Source organism: Mycteria americana, chromosome 12 (genome assembly GCF_035582795.1).
Source record: "Mycteria americana isolate JAX WOST 10 ecotype Jacksonville Zoo and Gardens chromosome 12, USCA_MyAme_1.0, whole genome shotgun sequence".
Lineage (NCBI taxonomy): Eukaryota > Metazoa > Chordata > Aves > Ciconiiformes > Ciconiidae > Mycteria > Mycteria americana.
In genome coordinates, this window is record NC_134376.1 from 9,404,447 (window position 1) to 9,428,809 (window position 24,363).

The 24,363-nt window shown below is 35.6% G+C and overlaps 1 protein-coding gene across 1 annotated transcript in view; it reads left to right on the forward strand.

Annotated features, from left to right (window-relative positions):
• DNAH3 (dynein axonemal heavy chain 3) overlaps positions 1-24,363 on the forward strand; it is a 63,956-nt gene that overhangs the window by 4,441 nt on the left and 35,152 nt on the right. The window contains exons 4-26 of the mRNA XM_075514741.1: positions 1,506-1,566; positions 2,666-2,855; positions 3,393-3,582; positions 5,352-5,547; positions 6,522-6,647; positions 7,353-7,548; positions 8,894-9,073; positions 9,468-9,604; positions 9,759-9,864; positions 10,449-10,627; positions 11,974-12,158; positions 13,503-13,626; positions 14,204-14,357; positions 16,068-16,212; positions 16,495-16,706; positions 17,032-17,123; positions 17,563-17,677; positions 18,263-18,379; positions 19,693-19,872; positions 21,044-21,180; positions 21,878-22,079; positions 23,367-23,459; positions 23,767-23,877. Of these exons, the coding sequence (XP_075370856.1) occupies positions 1,506-1,566; positions 2,666-2,855; positions 3,393-3,582; positions 5,352-5,547; positions 6,522-6,647; positions 7,353-7,548; positions 8,894-9,073; positions 9,468-9,604; positions 9,759-9,864; positions 10,449-10,627; positions 11,974-12,158; positions 13,503-13,626; positions 14,204-14,357; positions 16,068-16,212; positions 16,495-16,706; positions 17,032-17,123; positions 17,563-17,677; positions 18,263-18,379; positions 19,693-19,872; positions 21,044-21,180; positions 21,878-22,079; positions 23,367-23,459; positions 23,767-23,877 (3,428 nt within the window). The remainder of the gene's footprint in view (positions 1-1,505; positions 1,567-2,665; positions 2,856-3,392; positions 3,583-5,351; positions 5,548-6,521; positions 6,648-7,352; positions 7,549-8,893; positions 9,074-9,467; positions 9,605-9,758; positions 9,865-10,448; positions 10,628-11,973; positions 12,159-13,502; positions 13,627-14,203; positions 14,358-16,067; positions 16,213-16,494; positions 16,707-17,031; positions 17,124-17,562; positions 17,678-18,262; positions 18,380-19,692; positions 19,873-21,043; positions 21,181-21,877; positions 22,080-23,366; positions 23,460-23,766; positions 23,878-24,363) is intronic.

Below are 24,363 nucleotides of genomic sequence, written 5' to 3' on the forward strand. Positions count from 1 at the left end.
ATTTTAGCCTTGATTGTTCTTTTTTATCTCTAATTGCTTATCTGTTAAAGCATCATCCCTGGAAAAATCACTTATCCCTAATAAACGCTTACAAGCTTATCACCTCAGGACCAGTGTAGACAAATTTCCAAAAGCATGCATAACTTTAATAAAGGTAAGGCCAGTTTCTGATTAATTAGTTATGTTCATCCCTCCAAATAATGACATGCAATTATTTGGAGGGAATTGTTGCAAAGCAGAAAATGAACAAAATACAAGTTAGCTCTTATTATTGCTGGAAGTAAAAGTTAGTACCAACAGGAAAACGGAAACAAATTCAATGTGCACCCCTGTTATGCTCATATTCATGGGTCTTGCATAGCAAAACAAGACACGGGACAGGTATTAAAATGTTTAGTTGAGGATCAAATCCAAGAAATGTTGCTTAATACACAGTTTACGTTTAAACCATGTAATTGATGTATTTGTTAGTAAACTGTGCATACATATGTAAATTCTACAATATGAGATATTATATGCTGTTGATTCAGCATGACGTTGGGATATAAAGCAAATAAGATTAAGAGTTGTAATACTCTTGCTATTTAAGCTCACCAATATGTATATATCAAACATTTTACAAAATCAAGTTGTTTAGGCTTTAAGTATCTTACCGGTTGCAGGTGTCAAATTAACTCCATTACTTAGTCTGAAAATTCCAAAGTTATTAATGAGCCTTAGTTCCTAATTATCTAGTTAAATGCCCTCTGTATCAAGGGTAAGACATTCATAAACCATAGTTTTCTACATACTGTCAGCCTGTCTGTGAATATACTCATCCTGCATTGTTGCTTTGCTTCCCTGAAGTGTTAGAAATTGTTTCATTTCCCTGGGATACATGAGACATAATAGCTTCAATATCTGCTTAGTCCCCTTGTATGCTATTTGGGGGGGTTGCTTTTGTTCATTGGGTCTCTTTAACAGTTTCTTTATCGTACACCTGATTCTTCTACTCTGTGTACTTCTGCAGTACATGGGTGGGATGTGGGAAGCAGGTCATGGTACTTTTCTTGGTGAAAAGGCACGATGTATTAATTTTGTTAAAAGACCTGCTTTTTGTACTCTGAAAAGCACATGGTAATAGTTTGTACTTCTCAGATTTTTCACGTGCAATGTATTTGGTGGAACTATACGTCTTATAGAAGTGCTTTTATATTCAAAATAGAAAGTCCCAGTGCAGAAAAATATGGTTTGTGCAGGGAGGTAAGTAAGCACTGAAGTCTTAAACATGAGCTGAGTGCTTTCCTGAAGCTATTTTATAGTTCCAGAATCAGCAAGATTATTTAACACATGATTTTAATGTCTTGCTAAATGCTAAGTCAAAACTGAAGGCTTCATTGTGACATTGTAGTTTTCTGTTATTTCATTATCTGATTAATTGACTTAGTTCTGTTTTTCACCAATCTGAAATAATATCTTATTTGAAAAGTATTCCTGTATGTGATTTTCTTAACTGGTGCTTAAAGCTTCAAAAGAATTTGATCCTTCGAGGAAAAAGCTCAAACGAAGTCAATGGAATTCTGACAGGTAATGTACTGTAATGTTATAAAGATACAGATTATTACAATCAGTCCAGATATCTGAGTTGTGATTTAATATTTCTTTTTACTTGGATGCTATGTTAAGCATCCAAGCATGAAATGTTAAGTCTCTACAAAAAAATATATGTGCATCAAGACTGAAATTCCCTGGTGTGCTAAGCGAGCACCTTTAACTGCCTTTTCGTGGCAGGACAAATTTCAGCCTTAGGCATGCTAAACGAAAGGTCTTCTTTTCATGATTACTGACTTGAGAACCCAGAGTTTAGTTAAGAGATGCAGATTGTAGAAATGAAGTGTCTCAGTTTTGTTTAAATGCTATGAGTGTTTAAATGCTCCCTAAGGCTCCTAGAGTTGTGTCAAATTGGGTGCTCTGCTGTAGTGAATATTTGTTTTTATCAAGACGTGTTTTCATCTGTAAAACAAGGAAATAGTCCTCTCTGGAAGTGCTATGACAGTAACTTTCTTATTTCTTGTTAAGAATAACATGGCGATGAGTACCATAAAAAAGACAGAAGGGATATTTAAATTCTCTTCAACTAAGGACTTGATAATGTGAAGTAAACCAAGTATGGAGTGACAGCTTGTTGGCTGAGGATTGCTCATCCTGAGCAATGTGGACAAAGGCCCTGTAGAAAACGGCATATAATCATGAAAATGAAGTCTGTATGCAAATGAGCCAATTTGAACTTTTGGCTCAGATTGTTAAGATTTTGGTATGATAATCACCTGAAAATAGGTGGAGATCTTGGGCAACCTAACTAATAGTGCTGGTAGGTTTGGCTCTGATACACTTGTTTATAAGATATTGCCTGAGTGGTACTGTGCAGTTTACATGTACGGTACAAACATGTAAGGTACAAAAATTACTGTAAGGTTTACATGATTGTGTTCTTTCTGTTAAAGTAGTATGCTATGTTATACAATTTTACTGAGGTTTTTTTAATGAGTAATTGAAATACTTCATAGGTCATACTTGTCCTCAGTGCAGTGTAAGTGGTTTATGTAATGCTTGTCATTTGTCCATATTGATTTAAGAATCCGTTACTGCTTCTTTATTCACTAAATGTGTATTCTTTTTTTTTCAGAAGTACACCAACTTTGTTGAACAGTCTGGATCCCATTTCACTGTGTGCACCTGCTCCTGTGCTGGAATTACGTATCATACATTATACAGACAACCAACCGTTGACCCCAGAAGAACAATTTGTTATCATCCACTTACATCAGAAGGAGATAAGTAAGCGAGAAAAGCCACCTTCAAGAAATGATATAGAGGTATTTATATAATTTCTTTTTAATATGAAAGTAGCAGCAGTAATCATCTGCAATATATGTCTGTAAACTGTTTACTTAAAAGTAGTTGAGAAAAGAAGGCAGTACAAGAGGTTTAGAAGATGTAAATATTCAATATAGCAAACTGCTGTTAAATATTGTCAACTCCTTTCCCATTTGTTTCTCTTTCTAGCTACTCAGTCTGATTTTTGGTCTAATGGGTTTGCACGTAGAAGTATCTTCCCAAATTCTTAACCTCTCACATTGTTGGCTAGTACTTTAGAAATCAGTAATTTAATATGCTGCACTCAGTTCTATTGGTATATATGCTTACATCAAAACAGATGAAAGTATTGTAAAAATGTCAGGCATTGGCAATGCTTTAAAAAGAACCTAGATAGCCAAAATCCATTCTATTCAAACACCTTTCAGTTGTGGAAAAGGTTCAAGTGATAGAAAAACTAAAACTATTTTGTAGTAATTCATTATCTGACAGAAAATTTTTACAATAAGCATAATATTTTAACATTTTTTTTTTAGCGGTACTGTTACTACATATATAATGGAGTGCAGGAAGACATGCTGGCACCTCAGGATAAGAAAGTGATGAATGTAATTTTAAAGCATATTCCAACTCGCATTCTTACTAACCCCAACCTGGAGAATTTACTTGCAAGTTTAAAAGAAGAGATTAAGGCAGACTATCGTATCAGCCTCATGAAAGCCATTGGTAAGACTCAGAGTATGTAGCAATTCAGAGTATGTAAACATTTATTGCACTTTGAAAGCAAGACTGCATTCTATTCTTAGCACCCATGGAGAATTCCTTTGGGGTCAGTAGAACTGCAATAGATCTGAGAGAATATAATCTGTGATCATGCTGCATAACATTCCAGCTTCAACAAATATCTATCTATTAAACCCTACATCCCATTACTTAAATATAGTCATTTCCAAGTTCAGTAGCTCTGGGTGCATAGAATCGTTTTGTCCATACTTCTACAATTTCCCATTCCTAATTCAAATCCAAATCACATTCAAAACACATAATTCTGCATCATCTCATCAGATGTATGAAGAGGGGATTGTTCAAATGATGGTGGACAAGGAGTAATCATCTTAATTTGTAGCAAAAGAAGTTAGATAAGAAATTACAAAGACATTGTGACTATAAAGATCATGAAGCACTGCAGGCGATTATTCATTGATGAATGTGCTTTGATTCATTGATGAATGATGCTTTGAAGTGCATGATAGACAAGTATCTGTCAACAGCAGTCTAAGTATATTTGATCCTGATGCGGGGAGAGGGTAAACTAGGCTGTTTTAACAGATACTTCCCAGACTAACTTTTTTGTTATTCTGCAGTAAGTCAGTGATACCCATTAACAGCCAAATTCATCTGTCTCGTAACTCCAGTGAAGTCAGATGTCAGATCCCAGTCACACTGGGATCATGTCACAAGTTCGAAGAATTTCATTTAAGTAGAACTGCAATAGATATCTGAGAGATATAACCCCATCTATTATGGGGTTAAGGAAAATTAGATGCTACATTAATGTGCATGATTACACTGCTCATCTTCAACAAATAGAAGATCATCATATATAAACAAATACAAAAGAATGTCATAATCCTTGAAATTCAGTAATGCCCATCTGAAAGTGAATATGAAAGAGACAGTTCTGTAGAAAATGAGATTTTTTTAATTTGCTTTCCAGTAATCTTACAGTTTTTTTTGGTTTTCTACATGTGAAATAATTCCTTTCAATTTTCTTAAATATGTTGACCAGTAGGTAGGTATGGCCTCTCATTCATGACAGCGTAAAAAGGAGAGATTGAACAGTTTTCACTCTGCCTTCTATAGTCTCTGATATCTTTCTAAGTACCCTTTAATTTGCCTATTATTGTCACAATTTTAGTGTTTGCAGTCCCTTTTTGTGGTAATGCTAATGCCAACAAGGGGTAGTGAGTCTGCTTCCCAGCTTTTGTTAATCTCATATGTAATGGGTTGGAACTGGTAGCACATGAGTTTTGGCATTTAGCAGATCATAGATTAGCCCTTTGAATGTTATATCCTTCCTAGGTGCAACAGATGATTCATGACATCCCTGTATTTCACAAACATTTAAGAAGCCTTCTAAAAATCATCCTTGAAAGGGAGATATTTCCACCCCTGGTTTATGGACGAGGAATTGAAGCACAAAATAAATGTGCTTCCGCTGGAAAGACACAACAAAAAACCCTTTCTCCTGCTTCCCATTTTTAGAACTAAGACCAATTCTTGTTTTCTTTTTCTGAAATAATTTTATAGTCAAATTGGTAATTTGATTATTGTGCTGTATTTCATCCTAAAAACATGCAAGTAACTATATGACAGTGTAGAAGTTTTAAATGTGCAGAATAGGACGACTTCCTGAACTATGGAGATACTGTGTTTTCATATGTAGGTTTTGACCATACATGCAGTGTCACCATGATATATATGATTTGTTGTAGTTGATTACATCTTGATGGATCCAGCTGAGAGAGAGAGACTGTTTATTGGAAGTACTCCACGCCCTTTTCCCCAGAGAGTTGTCCGTGCACCAGTCCCATGGCACAGCTCTTATGAAGAAGTGAAAAGCTGGAATGAAAGGAATCTATTCATAGTGAATCCGTTGATGCCCACTTTGCAACAGCTCTGGCTTTCTGAGTAAGATATCTTGTTCATAGGGTCTTAATTAAATTGAGAATGTTTTTATTTTATGGCTTGGTTAGAGAGTGCATCTGCTGACTTCTCTACATGTGCTACAGAGATCCTGGGGGAGCCAGTAGAGGGAAAGTGGCAAAATCTGTTCTGTTTCCTAACAAATTTTTTTTCTGAGCCTGTAAGAATCTCAACATAAAATGATTGCTTCCTGCAGACTCTGAATGCAAGCACGAACATGTTTTACGTGTCCACAGTGAAGAATGGATAACTTCGTGATACGAAAAGATCATCCCCTTGTTAAAAGGTGTTATCCCTAAATTAAGGTTCAATGCTCAAGTAAACAGTGATTTGGAATTCTCATCTTGATTCCTAAAAATAACAAAATTAACTCTTAAAATTTAGTCTCTTTCAAATATCTGTAGTTGGAAGTTGTTCTGGGGACTTTTGAAAATTGAGATATGTTTTCTTATGAAGTTAAATATGGTGGTTAGTAATCCTGAGAACTGTTTTTGCATTTAAGTAACATTTGCAGGAATTTAAGCTCTTGTATGTTACAGACTGATATATGCCATGCTGATGAAATTTTATTTTTTTCCCCACAGGGTAGTCAGGATAGGTACTTATTACTATTAATACAGAATAGAAGCAGTAGGTGTCATTCTGTATGTTCTTTAATGCTTGGATACACTAATGAATCTAGCAAAAGGACAAGAACTTATTCTGACCATTTTATTTAAAACTGTGTTAATTTTTTGCTATAACAAGTACAAAATGAAATTTGTGAAGCCTTTTATGTTTGCTGATAGCAAAAAAAAAATTAGAAGTGCACTTGTTGGACAGCTTAGCAATGAAGTGATATGCATCAATGAAATTATATTAATAGTGTTTATAAATACATGAGACCTTCCTGACTGTATTTCATTTTTTTTGTTAAACAGAATTCCATAAAATATCTACTATTTGTTTTATTTCCATAGGTATAGTCATCTAAGGTTTGTTCGCACTGAAGAAATGCTTTGTAGAGACCTGCCACTGTTGCCTACTGAATTTGAGGAGGTCATTCGAAGACACTGTGTGGAAGCTCACAATATTCTTCAGAACAAGTCAGTGCCAACTGTAGTAACAGTAGATAAGTACAGTATCTTAGGGTCTGATTTACATAAAGCTCCCTTTTAAAAACAGACCTTAGGCTGAGATGACACTAGTCCCAACCACAAGGCTGCCAAAACAAAAGGGAAAATAGCAGAGAGGGATAAACATCTGGATGCTGAAAGAGCTATTGAGATTGCAAGAAACTCTTGCATGCACAAGAGCAAATGGGAGTAAACTGACTATGACTAAATATAGGCTGGAAATTAGAAGGTTTCTAACCATGAGAGGAGTGGAGTCTATAAAAACAGTGACAGAAAACCTAACTTTATTACTTATGGATATCAATCAGTTTAAGAAAGGGATTATATGAGGTAACAGATATTAGGTGATTGCATTCTGCCACCTGAGATTTCTTCCAAACTCAAGTTTCCCATTTAATGCTAATAATTTAATGTTGTCACTAGTATTTTGTCTATTAATATTAATTTAGACTAATAGTAGGGGCCCATTATAAAAAGAATCCTTAGCTTAAAAACTCGGGTTTCCTCTAAGTCCTGGTAGGTACAGTTTTGTTTGACATCTAGTTAACAATTCTCTGCTAGCCCTTTGAATTTTGCTCATTCTTTGGGTAATTTCTGAGCTTAGATTTCATTGCAAGGAGCAAAGTAAGACTAATAAGCTTTTAAAAACTTTGTCTCCATATTATTTCGTTGTAGGTGGATCCCAACTTGTGCATCCCTTTTCGTTGATCAAAAAAAGAAATGGCTTCATTTTGCTCCTGAAAATGACTGTGATTCCTCTCAGAGAGTTGAAAGCTATTTTCGTTCGGTGGCAGCTCTCATGTCGTTACAATTACGTGAGATGGTTGTTAACTCCTTAGAAGATCTTCTTGCATTTTTTATGATCCACAAGGTATATGCTGTGAAGCATATATATTGTTTTCAGTGTTACATAGAAATAATAATTCATATAGCCATAAAATGCAGTGTTACATAGAGATGATAATTCATATAGCCATAAAATGTAATACTCTTTGAAGGCTAAAATATCCCAGATAGCTCTTGCCTCCATAAAAAATGGCTGAATCCTTCACACAGTTGTGCATATTCAGTAGATTTTTTTTTTTTTTTTTTGCATGGTCGAGAACTGCTCACTTGAATAATCATTTTGCACGCCTACGGTTACAACTAGCAGTTCATAGGAGTTTTCAACTCTGTCTTGAGTGAGTGTGCCTTTTTTTTTTTTTTTTAGTTTTATTTTTCTTGGCCTTAACCAGGCAAAACGCTTAAACATGTTTTTCTGAAAGCAGGTGAATAATCCCCTTTGATGTAAAAAAATGTGCATAGTCATGCATGTAATCCTTTGCAGAGGTAATTTATGTATGCGGTGTCCCTGTCTATACCAAATGGGTGCCCTGCATTACTTCAAGTAATGCACCTAATTATAATAAACATTACACCATGAGAGTTTTTACCACTGTTTTGGCTACGATAAAGTTGCCTCTGAGTGGAAATGAGTTCTTTAAATATCAGATCACCCAGGATCTACCATGATAAGACAAAATGAAACATATTTAAACAGAGTAAGTGTGGCAGATTAAACACTGCATTGCAGCCAGAGGATCACACTTAATACAATATGCTGTTAAACTTAGGCTAAGCCTTGCATCTGGGTGATGACGGTGTTGCTGATGGTTGGGGGTTTTTTTAGGTTTGTTTTGTCTTGTGGGTTGGTTTGGGTTGGTTTTTTTGTTGTTTTCATTGTTGTTGTTGTGGTTGTGTGGTTTTTTTTGTTTTTTTTTTTAAATCATTACAGTATCTACATTAAGAGTCTAGTCACGAATTAGGACTCCATTACTGTAAAGGCAATTTGGGGGTAGGGCAGTTCTTGCTAACCATACAAGGCAATTAAAAAAACTGGGATCTTGTATTTGATTCTAGATTTTATTTCTGATAGGCATTATGGATTTTTTTTTAGAGCTTTTGTTCTGTACGGTAATTAGTAGTTTACTTCTGTTACTTAAGGGAAAATCAAGGCAATTAGGCTTAATCCAGTTTCCTAATTGCAACTTTTATAGATTCATTTAGGAGTTGGCACCTTAAAATCTAGTGCATTGGGGCATCAGTGTTTTGAAGAAAAATCAGGGAAGAAGATCCCATTGGTACTGTATAGCTAAGAGACTTGGGGGAGTTTGAATCTTTTACTATAGTTATAGCTGATTTCTTTGGCATGTACAATTTTCATTCTTTTTCCTAAGGATGGAAGTGATTTTACAGAACCATATCAAGAAATGCAGTTCTTTGTACCTCAGATACTAACAGTCAAACTCCGTGTGGAAGAACCCAAGATTGTCTTTGAGCCACCTTTGAAAGAATGTTGGAATTTAATCAGTCGTTGCTTCAGGGAGATCCTGCACAGTGCTGAGGAACTTCCAAAGGTACTGTATAAGTTATAGCTGCATACAAAATAGAATATGAATAAAAACTGTCAGTGATATAAAAAGTTATGAATGAGGCAGAAAACTGACAAATAGAAGATAAAGATGAGGGTTGTGTATCATGAACTGTGTGAACTTTTGTGATTATAGAAGATAGCATAGGAATTGTTCTTTTTCAGATTCAAGTTATATTAAAGCCCTGCTTTGATTTTCCTGTAGTTTTTGCAAGCAAACTGTGTGTGTAACCAAGTGTTAATTATGAATCGGAGCCTTTTCACATTGCAGTGTTTTTACCAAATAATACATTTTTTGAAATGGTGGGTGAATGGGTAATAGAATACCTTATTTCCTCTATTGTATGTGTTATTACAGTATTTGCAATGGTTCCCTTTAGGTAGAAAGATTTCTGTTTCCAGAATTAAAGAGAGATGATCTCACTCTCAGTACAGTCAAACCGGATGAATCATTGTTTTCAGAGTATGTGAACAAAATTGAAAAGATCTTTGAGAGCAACATACTTGGTCCACAGAAGTAAGTTTTGGCTGTTAACTCTGTTGCCCATCCAAACCCTCAGATTCATAACACTATCCATTTGACTCAAACAGTTTGAGTGGATTTGTTTCTTATTATAGAGAATCTTCACATTGGAATCTTATGTTTGTTTTTGTCATCTTCTGTGTTTAAGGTATTTAAACATGTACAGGAAATACAGCAATCTTTTGAACAATGATGCACAGCAAGATGTTGCAGATTTCTTGAAAGAAGGTCATTCTTTAGAAGCTTTAACAGAGGTAATATGTAACTGACAACTGGTACATATTCATACAGCAACTAACACATCACACTTGACTTCCTAATGTATTGCCTAAAGAACTCCCATTCAAGTCACTTGTTTTACCCTTGGGCATACTAGGAAAGCCATCTCAATTTACGTCGCCCCTTACTGTAGGGCTGCTGTGCAAATGTGGAAGGAGGTTTCTTTGTGGCCTTCTATGGGTTTTGTTGGGTCTTAGTAGAAGTCTAGTGGAAGGCTGCCCAGAGTATTTGGTGAATCTGCATCTTGCTGGTCTTTTGACTGTCTTGTCCTTAGTCAGCCCTGTCTACTTTTCTCTCTGCATTCCTGAGTTAGCCTCTGGCTAAATACTACTTTAGGCAACTTGTGGTGTTCCTTAATATGCCATATTACTGTGCAAAGCTTTCAGCCCTGGAACCTGTGGATGGGAGCTGAGCTCTGGAAAGATAAAAAATAATTGCTCCTTCTTCTATTTGGAATATATTATCCATTTGCTGGATGGGAACTAATTAGTTGTTGTTTAGCATTTTTTGTCTATAGACTTTAAGGAAAAATAATAGATGTATTATTTTCCGTTTGTAGAAGATCGACAGCTTAACAAAACTGAAAACAGAGATTGCTTCCATGCATGTCTCAGTCCCTCTGGCCATGTTCTGTCTGAATGCTGTACAACTGAATGAGGAACTCTGCAATCGGACCCAAAATCTTAAAGATAGATTGATTGAATTCGAAGTGATGGAAAACAGAGAGTTAAATAAAAGGTACATGTTGTTAGCATGCATGTTTCTTGCTGTCTGCATGGACGGATGCTGTATATCTGTGGATGAGATAACTTTATTCATCTGCTGGGTTTTCCAGTGCTGACCAGACATGTGCAAGGACACCGAAGTGGGTCTTTAAAATTAACAGGAACAGAAATACTTATAAATAAATATCTAACCTAGCCTGTATAGGGTGTACATAGAGATTAGACTGGAAATAAGCCACTGTTCTTTCCTCCTTCACTGACCTTCTAGGATTTGGGTTGAGGTTCTTGCTTCCCCTGCTGGTGCCCAGCTAAAGCAACATGAAGAATGTACTATGCAGCTCTGCATTTGTCCTGTCCCTGACTTTTCTTTTCTTTTCTTTTTTTTTTTTTTCTTCTAGGGAAGTAATGGTCCTGATTTCTTATCTTGGCAAGTTTAAAGAAAAAAAAAAAGGAGGAAAAAAAAAAAGGACCTTGAAAATATAATTTGACTCCAGTGTAATGGGATAATCCTGGTTCTGTGAATTAAAAACACCCCCACCCCCTGCAAACACCAAAAATCCCCAACAAAAAAACCCCCCACCCTGGCAATTAAAGAATACTTCTGCAGTGAATGGGGAGAGAGAGAATCACCGTAAAGAAATGATTCAACCCTCTTATCTAAAAAGCATCTCATCAGGTGGAGATGAACCACACTCTAGAGGGGCCTCTCTGCCTCCACTTACTGTGGAGGGGATCTATACAATGAAAACGTTTGGAAGGCTTGAGCTGGTTTAAACGAGCCTATCCTTTGTGTATGGTTGCTGTTTGCATGCCTGCTGTCTGTGTAGCTATCTGCAGTACTGAACTGGAATCTGGAACAAGAAAATGTATCACTGGGAAAAAGGAAAATAAGAGAATTTTTTCCTTTCTGTATTTTCTGTTCCCACATACAATATAAAATAAATTTAATTGTTTAATAATTTTTCTCTTTATAACTTTGTTTTATACCATGCACTTGATTTTATTTTAGTGGGGTGATTAAGTGAGCTCTTGCTTACTGCATTCGAACATTTCTTTTTGCAGCAGATTGGGTCTTGAAAAGGAAATTCTAAACCTATAGGAAGGAAACTTATTATGCTGTTAATTGTAATTTGGAACCAATTTAGCAATCATTCTACTATATATCAAATCTTGTAAACATAGTAAGACAATAGAACTGATTGTACAGAGTAAAATGGCTATCTGCTGTGTGTATTCAGTCCAAATACTTAATTTATAAATAAATTTAATATTCTTGTTTAAAAGACTAACTTCATTAACAAGATCTTGCATCTCTTCACTTATGATCCGAGTGATATGTCTGTTTTCTTTTTGTTGTAGAATTTGCAATGAATATAACTTAATTGCGAAGAGGGTAAGTGAGGTGCCTCTGAACACTGAAGAGCTAGTGGAATTTGATGCATACTTAAAGAAATCCAGTGAAGTTACTGTTTCTAAACTGAGACAGGAGGTCGCTGAAGCAGCACACAGACTGGAATTCCTCATGGACTATGCTGATCTTTCTTGTATGTCTCAATTACAGAATATAAAAGTCTCCATATGAAAATATTTAAATATAGATATTGGGCTCTGCATGGATAAACATTGCATCTTCTAGAATGCTAATGGAAAGCTCCAAAAGAGACAGAAGGGAAATAAAAAGAATTTAGTAGGGGCAAAAATGTACTATTGCAGGAAGGAATGGTTAGAGAAATGGCATACAGCAGAGACAGTGCTTTTTTTCTGTGTTTTAGAGAATGTCTTAGGCATTACCAGATTAATGTCGTGTAACCTGGCCAAATGGTGTTACGCCATCTAAAAAGCAATGTCTCGAAGGCTCTATGACAGCTTTTGGAAAGTGTGAGAACTTGCATCTCTGCAGCTGAGTATTAGATCAGTGGAGACTTTTTGTCATTTTGCTGTTCTTAGTTAATATAAAGGCTGTTCTCCAAGATGAAAGAAACATGTGTAGAAGTTGCTTTTAGTTTGCACTTCTATTCAAAGCAAAAACATGCCATTCACAGATGCTGCACGTCACTTGATGTACATAAAAACGAAGAGCAGTTATATGAATGCATACCCATTTTAGTGGCAGGATGATCCTTTCTCCTTAAGCAGAATACGCTCTCAGATCAGACAGTCATAGAAATAACTAGGATATGCCATGTTTATTAGAATTTATTTCTGATAAAAATTAGGATGCCTATGGAAGCCAGGACATTTTTCTGTTGCATTTTGGACTGGAGTGTTTGCATGCACAGTATTTCATAATTACATATTCTTTGTAGCTGGGTTTATAAGCATGTGTCCTGCAGTTAGTTATAATGAGCTAAGTGCACTGAACAAATAGACAAATATAAAGATGGAGATGTCTGCTCATTGTAGTTGTTAGGCTCTAGCTTTTGTGAATAATTCAGCATTTACACATTGTGGACTAAAAATGATTTAAACTTTACTTTTATCTACCTTATGTAGGTGTATTATATATATTTAGTTAGGAGTGGTCTGTCTCTGTAGGTGTATTATATATATTTAGTTAGGAGTGATCTGTCTCTGTGTGTAGTTGAATGGAATTGATATTCTGGAATAGCTGTTCTTAGCTAGACAGAAAAATTAGTAAGGTCTTATTCAGAGAATTTCACATTCTTAACTTGATTTTAGAGTTTCGCTATCAATGTAACTTGTTTTAAGGAAAGGTTCTCTTTGCAGTGAAGATAATTCAGCCAGCAGCTTCAAATACGTAGTTTCTTAGACAGCTTATTCCTAAATGTAGTTTTAGCTATTTTGCGTACTCTTCACAACAGCCATTCTATTAGATCATTGGTTAAAAGGTATTTTCTTAAAGATGTCTATATATTTTTTTATTTTAGATGATGACATAAACCTGAATAGTACAGTGTTCCATTGGCCCGATCAGATTGAGATAATCTTTGAAAACAGTAGAGATCAGTTGTGTGAGAGGAGGAATCATGCAGAGATGGTTTTGCTTGAAAGGTATGGTGTTAAGACATTTTCTTTCACTGGGTATTTTTAAAGAAAAGAAAAATTTCATTATCAGTAAAAGGGAGATGATGTCAAAGAAGTAAAACTTGGAAGAGAGCTGAGAAAGTAAGGAAGAAACCTGGTTGTACAGTATTATGGAGATTTCGGAAAAATACCGTTGATGAGGGTGGATTAGAATGTTCCTATGCTTAAATAGGTTTGAAAGGAGGAACGAAGGATGTTGCTAGAATATTCATAATTTTATCTTGTTATATTGCTTAGTACAGCATTACACACAATTTTGTTACATAGTTTTCACTTTTCCTTTATTTCCTCCAGGTAGTAAAGGTAGCAAATATAAGTGAACTAAATCAATTGGGAAGTTTGAAAATGGACTTTAATTCTAATCCTGTGAACTGCATAGTATTGATATAACTGATTAATGGGTTTTCACTGGCACCTGTATTTAGTTTACACTAGTATTGAGATCAGATTTCATTTGACAGTGCCTGTTATAATTAATAAAATCACTGAAACCTGAAAAGGAATGAAACAGAATATCATATTACCTTAGCTATCTTTACCTCAGGTGTTCTCAGTTTGAGGAAACTCTTGAAGGTTATAATAGAGAAGTAGAAAGCTACAAAAAGCGGGATGTCATGACCATAGAAGAAATGAAGAACAATGCTGAGAAATTTAAAGAATTAAATAAGAATCTAAATAATGCACTAACAGAATTTGAGGTTAGTATTTATTAGTCAAGTATGGAGTGGGTTGCAATGTGCTGGATGAGCAAAAGTTTGGTTCCTGTCCCTGTTTTTTTTCAGGGTTCTGGCCATATATTGTCAAGATGGCTTTAAAACTTCCAAATTTACAAACACGTGGGAAATATCTAGTTGTCCCTATTGCTGAGTTGAAGAGCATATTTTGGGGGGAAGAAAGTTTAGGGAGTTTTTAAGATTTAAATACTGAATTTCAATGTTTCCAAGCAGTCAGTAGTAGCAACATGCTATCCACAGAAAACAGAATTCTTCTGGCAGAGTTGGCAGAAGCAGAATGTTAGGGAGGTGGCATTTTCCCTGAACTGTGGTTTGTGCTGCTGGAGCTGTGTTTTCAGTCCCTCTGTTTGTCCTCTAATTAAGACCAAATGGTTTTCAACTGTTTGTATTGTTTCCAGAAGTTGCCTATAGGCATTAAATACGTGTTATATCATAGAAAGGGAAGTTTCGGATGCTAGAAGGAAACTGAAGACCAAGATTCCTAGATTCTATTCAGGGCTCTCTATCCAGTGTACTGTGTGGTTCTAGGTTGAATGGTTTGTCTTAGCTGTGCCTCTGCTGGGAAATGAGAATGGTTACCTTTGAGAGATCTCACAGGCATTGTGAGGCTTAATTAATCTAAATCACAGTGAGACAATGAGATTTCTGCATATATGGAGCCTGAAGGATCAAGATTTTAATTAAGCCCTGCTCAAAAGAGGAAATTGAACCAATTAATGAGTTTAGGATTTAGATAAATTGCTAGTCCTACATATCAACACTCTTAATCTGATTTAAAGGCATCTAGTATATTTAATTAGTGTGAGTTAACAGCACTGATATGTCATTATAGGTAGATTAGAATAAGTAATTAATTTTAAGTTTCTAAATACATGATCACACTGAGGAGTGTATCTGCACAATTTAAATGACATGACAATCAGCTTAGTGAATACATGAAGTTAAAGATTATCTTGGAATGTGGATCTTTCAGTTTGTCTGCCTGCATCTCACACTGAATGATTAAAAGTTTTATGAAAGGTCTGATGGCATTGTAAAAGCACAGACTTGGGACTCAATCAGTATTCACTGTCTGCATTTCAGCATTTCTCTGTGCTTCACCTCCCTACCTGTAAAATGAAGAAGGCAGTAGTACTTTTTTTTTAATCTAAATCTTGGCGCGTTGATTTATACTGTAAGGTCTTTTGGACAAAGACAATAGCTTTCCATGAATAAGCACAGCAATTAATGTCTGTTTTGGTTGGAGCTCCCAGACGTTTCTGCAATAGAAAAAAATAATCACAAGTAAAAAAAAAAATTCCTATAAGCCTATGTGGCTGAGGAGCTTACATCCAGGTTTCACAGTGGGTTAGTAACTTGTGAGCCCTGGTTACACTGAATCCCATGGTGCATTATCTATTTCTAAAATAGATATAGATTTTAAAAATTATTTGAGTAGTAAAAGATACCAACAAATAACTTGGAGAATTTTCAAGAACACGATTACCTTATTTATCTAAACTCCACAGGCCTAAATCTAGAAATCTGGCTGGCTTTATGACATGTAAAAAAATAGTATTCAATATTACCTATTTAAAAATGTAGAAAACAGGAGGAATTTTTGATGGAAATAAGTTTGTTTTGTTTTGTTTGGTCCCCCCGCCTCCCCTCCCCCCTCCTCCTTCCTCCTTAAAGGCTATTAATAAAGAAGAGGAGTTACTTGAGCAGGAGAAGAGTCAATTTCCTCTACTGCAAACCATAATTGCAAACAAACAACCCTTTGAGCAACTTTGGATAACGGCATATAATTTCCATACCAAATCTGAGGAATGGATGAATGGTGAGGCTTTGGTGTTCATTTGATGAAACATGTCATTTTCAGTTAGTTAAGTAGAAGCTGAAAGGGTTGATTAGTTGTGAGAAAATAATTTTGAAGAAATAAATGTTGTTAAGCAGTGTGAAATACAATTGTTGGCTTGGATTTTGCATTAAGATAATTTTTTTTAACACAATTGATTTCCAGTTAAAGGAGAATGATTATAAATACCTGTAAATAAACCACCCTAGCAATCTTCTTGTGCTGATGTGCCTGCTGTGCTTTTTTTTATACTGTTGTATTCAGGATCTCTCCAGAAGTTGAATGCTGATGAAATTACTGAAGAAATTGGAAATATGTGGAGAACTATGTACAAGCTCAGTAAGAGTTTTCCAGATTTGGCTGGGCCTAGACGCTTAGCAGAAACTATGAAATATAAGCTTGATAAATTTAAACAGCATCTTCCTGTCCTGTCAATTGCCTGCAATCGTGGAATGAAGGAGAGACATTGGGAACAGGTACTTTAAACTCTGCCTTAACTGTGGGGGTATTCTACCACAGAAACTGACAGTTCAATATACTAGTCCATATATTCCATACTGTGAAATACAGTAATAGTTCTGTATTTCACGATAAGAAGATCCTTTGTCCTGTCACATGATAGATCCAGTTTTGAAACTTGTAATGGTACAGGCAGGAGCTTCTTTGAATTAATAATTTATGGCAGAAAAGCAAATTGGGGGGTTGCATTAATACTTCTTTAGCATTTATTTCTTGCTGTTTGAGAAGTCTGTTACAAACATCCGTCTTGATAATAGATTTTATTTCTTACTTTATTTTCAGATTAGTGAAATTGTAGGATGTGAGATCAGACCTGATGAAACTACTACTCTTAAAAACATATTGGAATTTGGACTTTCAAAATATATTGATCAGTAAGAAGCTTACTCTATTCCCCTTTTTTTTTTTTTTTTAAACAATCGCTGTATTTCATATGTCAGATACCAAATATTGTTTGGGGGTTTTTGTGTGCTGTTAGACCCTGCTGTAAAATCAGCTGTATTTCATGAAAGTATGGATGGAACTGTCCATTGTTCTTGTAGCACAAAGGCACCAAAAAAGAGAGTCATATTCCTAAACCACTTAATTTGCACATTCAGAATTTTCTGTCTGTATTTATCTCAAATTAATATTAATATCTCTAACTTGGTGAGCCTGAAATTGCAAAAATATTCCCTGAAATAAGAGTCTATGATATTATTAACAAATCCATATGAAAGGTAGTCTGATATGCAACTCTGCCTACAACTGCTATTTTTTGCTCTTCAGCTATGTTGCAAGAACATTTCAAAGATACGTTTCATTTCAATTTAGGCTGGAACCTATCGGAGCAGCTGCAAGTAAGGAGTATTCCTTAGAGAAATCAATAGAGAAAATGAAATTAGAATGGGTCAACATGCAGTTCAGTCTGGTGAAATACAGGGATACTGTGAGTAAACACCAAATCAATATATATATTGTTGAAAAGAATTACTTTGATTCTGAATACCAGTTGAGAAATAGTAGAGGGAAGTTACTGCTCATTCATTGTGGCATGATGGAAAGTGGTATCATACCCCAGAGCCTGGGCAAATGTCTCCATTACTATGTAACCTTCAATTTGGACCTTAGTATGTAGATAACTTGTGATCTCAACATGTTCATCCTAACAAATCTGTAAGGCTGAGAGCTTCTGCAGTGTCGTATGGAAAGCTGGACAGTAGTGCAATTTTAACTTGGCCAGAAGAAACAAGAAATCACATGCAGTCCAAAAGATTGAGTCAGAAGTCACTAGCATCCCTGGCTAGCTTCCCATTCACAAACCAATCTATCTCTTGACCTTTGAAACAGATGTACAGTGGAGATACCCTTTCATATCTTCAAACATGTTGCCAGCTTTCTCAATGTCTTGCTACTTTCTTACCTTCAGCCATCATAGAGAAGGGGGAAACGGGAAGCTGAATGAGTGTGATGTTGAAGAGCAGTGAAATAAAGCAACTGCTATTTGCCTTATCAAAATATGATGTATTTACAGAACACCAGCATCCTGTCAGCAATTGATGACATCCAGCTTTTGCTGGATGATCACATTGTTAAGACTCAGACAATGTGTGGCTCTCCCTTCATCAAACCAATAGAAGCTGAATGCCGGGTAAGGAAAAGCTGGTTTGATTGGGCTTGCATGTCTCATAATATGCTTTCCCTAAGCGCTTTAAGGTATTTTGGCACAATAAGAAGTTACATAGTTTTTAACTGTTTCTAAGAACACACGTTCATATTTTTCTTCAAGATCTTTGAATTAATGGTTTCCAGGCAAAGGTATGCAAAGCTTGCTTTACAGCTAAAGAAATTGTAATTGCATTGCTAATCTAGTCATTATAAGCATGGGGTTTTAGCTGAATGTCTTGGGAATGGGTCAGTTGATTTAAACAAATCCTGCTGCATTGTGTAAAGAGATATAGGTCTGTCAATTGTGAGAGATAATTTATTTGTAATCCTCTGGTATTGGCATGATCCATAAGGGTTTCAAACTCTTTTTTGTTAGCTGTCCTACTATTTTGTAATGATGCGATCTTTGTTAAAGAGGATGAATTTCTCATAGGAAGATTATGCAGAAAGCAGAGACTTCTTTCCTATCAGTATTTAATATCACTTTTGCTGGTGTAATACTGATGATTTGTAAGCAATCCTAAGTCCTAAATTCTATCCTTTCTTGTGGACTTTAGCCAAATCGTAGGTAAAGCTGAGTTCTGCTTTCCAGTAGAGCTGGTGAAATGAAAGGGAACGATTAATATAGAGCTATCTTAACAATCTCCATGTACCTCTTGCAGAGTAATGAACAATACAGGCTGGCTGTGTTTTCTCCTTGCAATATATTGCCTTGCATATCCCTTACACCGTACACTGTCAAAGTCACAAAAGCAATGCTATCTGAAATTCTTCATTCAAAAAGAGTCTCTCTCTCTGGTTTTAAAACTGATTTGTACTGCTAGAGTTGCATGAAATAGCTTTTTGGGGGGGGCCAAAGATTGAACCCACTGTATATAGGGCCTGTGAATTGACATTTACTTAGTCTGCTGAATACCTTGTTAAGCTTTTATCCTTTCATTGATGATAAGAGAGAGAGTACACAAGTAGAATTAAAAGAAGAGATTCTGGATTGGCATGCTAGTCATCTCTGCACTTCTTAGGCAGTTCTCCCACAACTTGCTGTAAAAAGTGCTAATGAAAGAATACATCTGTTGTTTATAAGAAATATTCAGATGTTTATTAGTGTTTGTTTGTTTTTTTTTTAAATAAAGTTTCTCCCTCTTTTAAAGTTGTTCAATTGTTGGTGGTTTTTTTTTGGGGGGGGGTCTGCTTTTTTTTTTTTCTTTGAAGCCAAGCAACTCATGTTATTTGATTCCTCAGTGTAGATTAATTCTTGATATAATTTTGCTTAAATATTAAATGTTTTCATTACAGGCTTGGGAAGATAAGTTGTGTTTAATGCAAGATATTCTAGATAATTGGTTAAAATGTCAAGCAACGTGGTTGTATTTGGAACCAATTTTTAGTTCAGAAGACATTATAGCTCAAATGCCTGAAGAGGGCAGAAAGTTTGGGGTTGTGGATACATACTGGAAGGACATTATGGCACAAGTGGTAAGTGCTTGCATTTAATAAATCGTGTATTTTTATGCACAACTGGTAACATGATTATTACTATCATGAAGATATACTAGCTTTTCTGGAGTTATATATTTGTATTTAAGTCACAAAAAGGTATAATATGGAGTGGAAAATCCTTTACTAAAGCCTACCAAAATCTAGTCTTGCAGTAAAAGTGGTAGATTATGTCATTATTGCTTTGAGATTTCTGTAAAGACTGAATATTGCAGGATGAATTAGAGCTTGTAACATTTTAATTCTAAATTTTCTGGCTTTTGTATGGTTAAATGATCAGAGTTAGGTAGAAAGGTGAATGACTTGTGCTTTCAGGATCTGCTTCAGAGTTCACTGACAATCTATAGAAAGCCTTCTCTGGATACAGTTAGATTTTGGATTAGGCTTTTAAGGCTTACAAATTATTAGAGCAACTAAATGGCTTTTTTTGCATGTGATTGTTCTCTAATATGTGGTGGCATAGTTATTCAAAACTTTGGTGAATATCTACTGAGGTGGTAGTGTGTCAGAAGAAGATAATGGGGATAGTAGGTGCAGTTGGGTATCATGTTCAGTTCCCTATAATTAAGAAATTGGGTAAGAGGCCAGATATTTAGTGGTAGTGTGAGCTGAGATGTTTGTCAAAAACCTTGGGAGTGTGTGATTATGTGATAAAGATGTTGAAATAATCAGTGTAACAAAATAGAAGTTGAGACCTGTCTAACAGCTCAGAGTCTGTGAAGGATGAAGCCTGTTCTGAAACAGGTGTATCTTTTCAAGTTAAGAGGAATGTTATCAGAAAGAAAAAATGCAACCTAGATGGCAAGAACAGAGAATAATTGTCATGTACTGTGGCTCTGTTTGACAGAACTTATTTGTGAATGGAAAAAAATGTAGCAAGCCCAGACACAGGAGCAAGTGCCAAAGATTTTAATACCTGTGGATATTTCCTTGTTGCATTATTGTCTGTAAAGTTCAAATTGGTAAAACTGACAGTCTGAAAAAGCAGAACCATCAAATAATACGTACATCTTTAATATGAAGGCATACTACAGAAAAGAATATATAGCTTTTTAGCCTCCTGCAACATACGTGATTGATGATGACAATTTTAATGTACAAACATATTGCAACTTTTAGCAGTTTCTGCTGTGTATTTGTTTTTATAAAGGTGAAAGACACAAAGGTACTTGTAGCAACTGAACAACCCATGATGTTAGACAGACTTCAGGAAGCAAACACTCTCTTAGAAGACATTCAAAAAGGGTTGAATACTTACTTGGAGAAGAAAAGATTATTTTTCCCAAGGTAAATCAATTAAACAGGCCTAAGTTAGAGACAAAAAGCCATAAGCTCTTTCAACTTATTTCTACTGAACTGAAAAGTCTCATTTTGTAAACATATGTGGGACAGTCCCATGCAACAAAAAATGAAAACTTCTTCTTTTTTCCAGACATCATTCATTTTCCTCAGGTCCAGTTAAATTTGCAATGCCAGGTACAGGCAGAGGTGGGGAGGCAAAATCTGTCTAGCACAGTGTAAACTTATGGTTAGAACTACATTATCTCTTACAAGGCATTTTTGAAGGAACTTGCTACCTTCCCATGGCTGATTTGCAATTATGTCTCTGCCCTACCCTCTTTAGTTGTGCAGAGGTGTGTGATACGTAGGAGTTATAGAATCCTGTTCCTCATAATCATGTATGTTTTTACAAGGTCTTTATTGGCTGCAAAGGTATATCTGGTCTTTCCTGCATGGGTTTGAGAACCATCTTTCTTCCTCTCTGTAGAGGGTGGTCATATTGAAATTCTGAAAAAAACAGGTGTGATGAGTTTTATGTTAAAAATTGCTTAAGAAAAGGCATTTGAGATAATAATTTCCTCTCAGTTACATTAGTGTCCTAAGCAACAATAAAACTGATTCAATTTACTTGCATATAGTAGATTATTAATGACAGTTTTCATGTTTGGAAAGTGTATGTTCATTAATTGTATTTTTGTAACAGATTCTTTTTCCTGTCTAATGATGAGCTGCTTGAAATACTGTCTGAAACAAAAGATCCCCTTCGAGTACAACCACATTTAAAGAAGTGTTTTGAAGGAATTGCTAAACTGGAGTTTACCGAAGATCTGGAGATCGTAGGCATGATCAGTTCAGAAAAAGAAATTGTTCCTTTCATAGATAAAATCTGTCCAGCGAATGCAAAAGTAATTTTTTTTTTTCACTGTATGATATTAAATTAATACTTTGCCTAAAGTGTATGTTTTTTGGGGAATGAGATTTAAAACATTTAGGATCAGATCATGAAAGGTGTTTAGGAATTGAGAGTGCAGACTGGTACTCTAGAACAAAAAGAATTTCCTACAAAAAGGAGTAAGACATACAACTCTAGGCACTTTTGTGCAGCTTTATGCACCTACTACTTTTAAGATGTAGATAGATGGATAATTCATAGATATACACACACACACACATATATATATGAATAAAAACTCCAAGCTCTCTATATACATGTGTATATAACATTGCACAGCATGGCTGAAGCAGATGAATGAGGGAAAAGATGAATGACTGGCAGTGAAGAGTCAGAGCATTAGTTCGAAAAGGGGCTTAGTAGAAATAGTAGCATCTAGGCAAGTAAAGAAACAGTCTGCCTCCTTTGCACAGAAGGTCCTACAAGGGCAAGAGTATCATTTGAATATTGTTTTATTAGGCTTATTAGACCTGCGTTATTCAGTGGCTGTAGAAAGCAGGAGAGGAGCGGGGCCAGTGTAGAGAATGGCAGGAAGACAAAGGGAAGGCATGATTGATCTTAAAGTACAGGATTGCTGTTACTCTACTCCCGCACTACTAATGCCTCCCATTGGTATATGCAAGGAGTAACTCGCACTGTTTTGGCTGTTGCTAAAACTAGTAGTGGTTCACAATAAAAATTGAACTTTAAGGTATAATGGTACACTGTGAATATAAGATAATTACAAGATTCTTTAAATTAAAATTAGGTCAGCACAATTCCACTGTTACAGTCTTCAAGTTTATAAGTTTTGAAAAGTATCTCAGTTCCAGCTTTTTCTGCTATTCTGAATGTGAAGGTATGGAGCTGAATTGCTGTATGGTAACCAAAAAGAGATGAAAGGTTGGGCATGCTGGGAGTTACAGAGACCCTTTTTCCCTTAATCCTCCAGGAACAAAACATGCCCTGACCATGCAAGCTGTGATCTACATTTTTCGTTTATGGTTATATGAAACGTATCCAGCTGTTTCTTCAGCTGGATTGTCTTTAGAGTTAGCTTGATTTACCTGCCTTCAGACAGTGTTAAACTGCAGTAGTGGCTGTCAGGATTTGGGAAATTTCGACCTTTTTTTCTCCTATATACCACATCTAGATCAGAAGGAAGCACATTTAAGTCTAACACATTTCAAAGAATTTGCCTTCTAAGAGGAATATAACCAGGAAATGTGTATTGACTCTTAACTGTTTTTCTTGTTTGAAGGGCATGGTAGAAAAATGGCTTTTGCAAGTAGAGGAAATGATGCTGGCCAGTGTAAGACAAGTTCTTCAAGATGGCATGAGAGGATATGTCAAGGTAATTGTTCCTGAATTATAGTATAAAACAGATTTCACAAGCAACTGTACATGAACAGGTTGCTCATATTCTTAACCAGGGAAACATGTTTGAAGCTAAGTGGAATCCCGCTGTCCTTGTTCAGTAGTACCAGTTTGAAGTTTTAACTCTGAATTTCTTGAAGAAAAAGTATCAAAGCTTTCCATGCTGATGCTCATTTATTTACAGCATGAAACAAAAGAAATTTGGGAAAAATAATTGTTATCAATGCCATAGTCTAATGTGTCTATATGCCTTTCTGTATCTGGAATGGATCTCTTTGTTTAAGGTTCCTCGAAAAACGTGGGTACTTCAGTGGCCTGGACAAGTGGTTATTTGCGTTTCATCAATTTACTGGACAGAAGAAGTGTCTGAGGCTATAAGGAAAGGAACTTTACTAGTAAGATTTTTCTTCTACCTTTCTATTAATTAATCAGAGTTTAATGCTTAGTAATAAAAAGCTCCTTCTAGCAAAGAAGATCCTCAGTCAACAACATATTACAGTTTAGTCATGCAGTGTGCTTTATTTTCTGTCTATTTCCTTTTTTCTTGAGTCTTAGCAGGGGCTTGTTCTCATTTCCTTTGTGTATCAGGAGAAGTCCCACTGAAGGGAATTGTATTTTTTTACAAGTGATACTGGTGTAAATAAAAGTACCAAACAGGAAGTGATAGACTGTTTCCTTAGGTGTTTGTAGTGCCTCTGTCATCACAATGGTTTTAAGTATCACTTCATTGATGCTAATCAAATGCATGCTCAAGTAATGGGAATAATTTCTGATTAATTCAGTGGGCTTTTGTCTGATCCTAATTGAGCTAGGTGGATGAGGATTTATTTGGGGATTAATTTTGTCAACAGTGTGTTTGGGCTGCTTTTTAAATGTGGAAA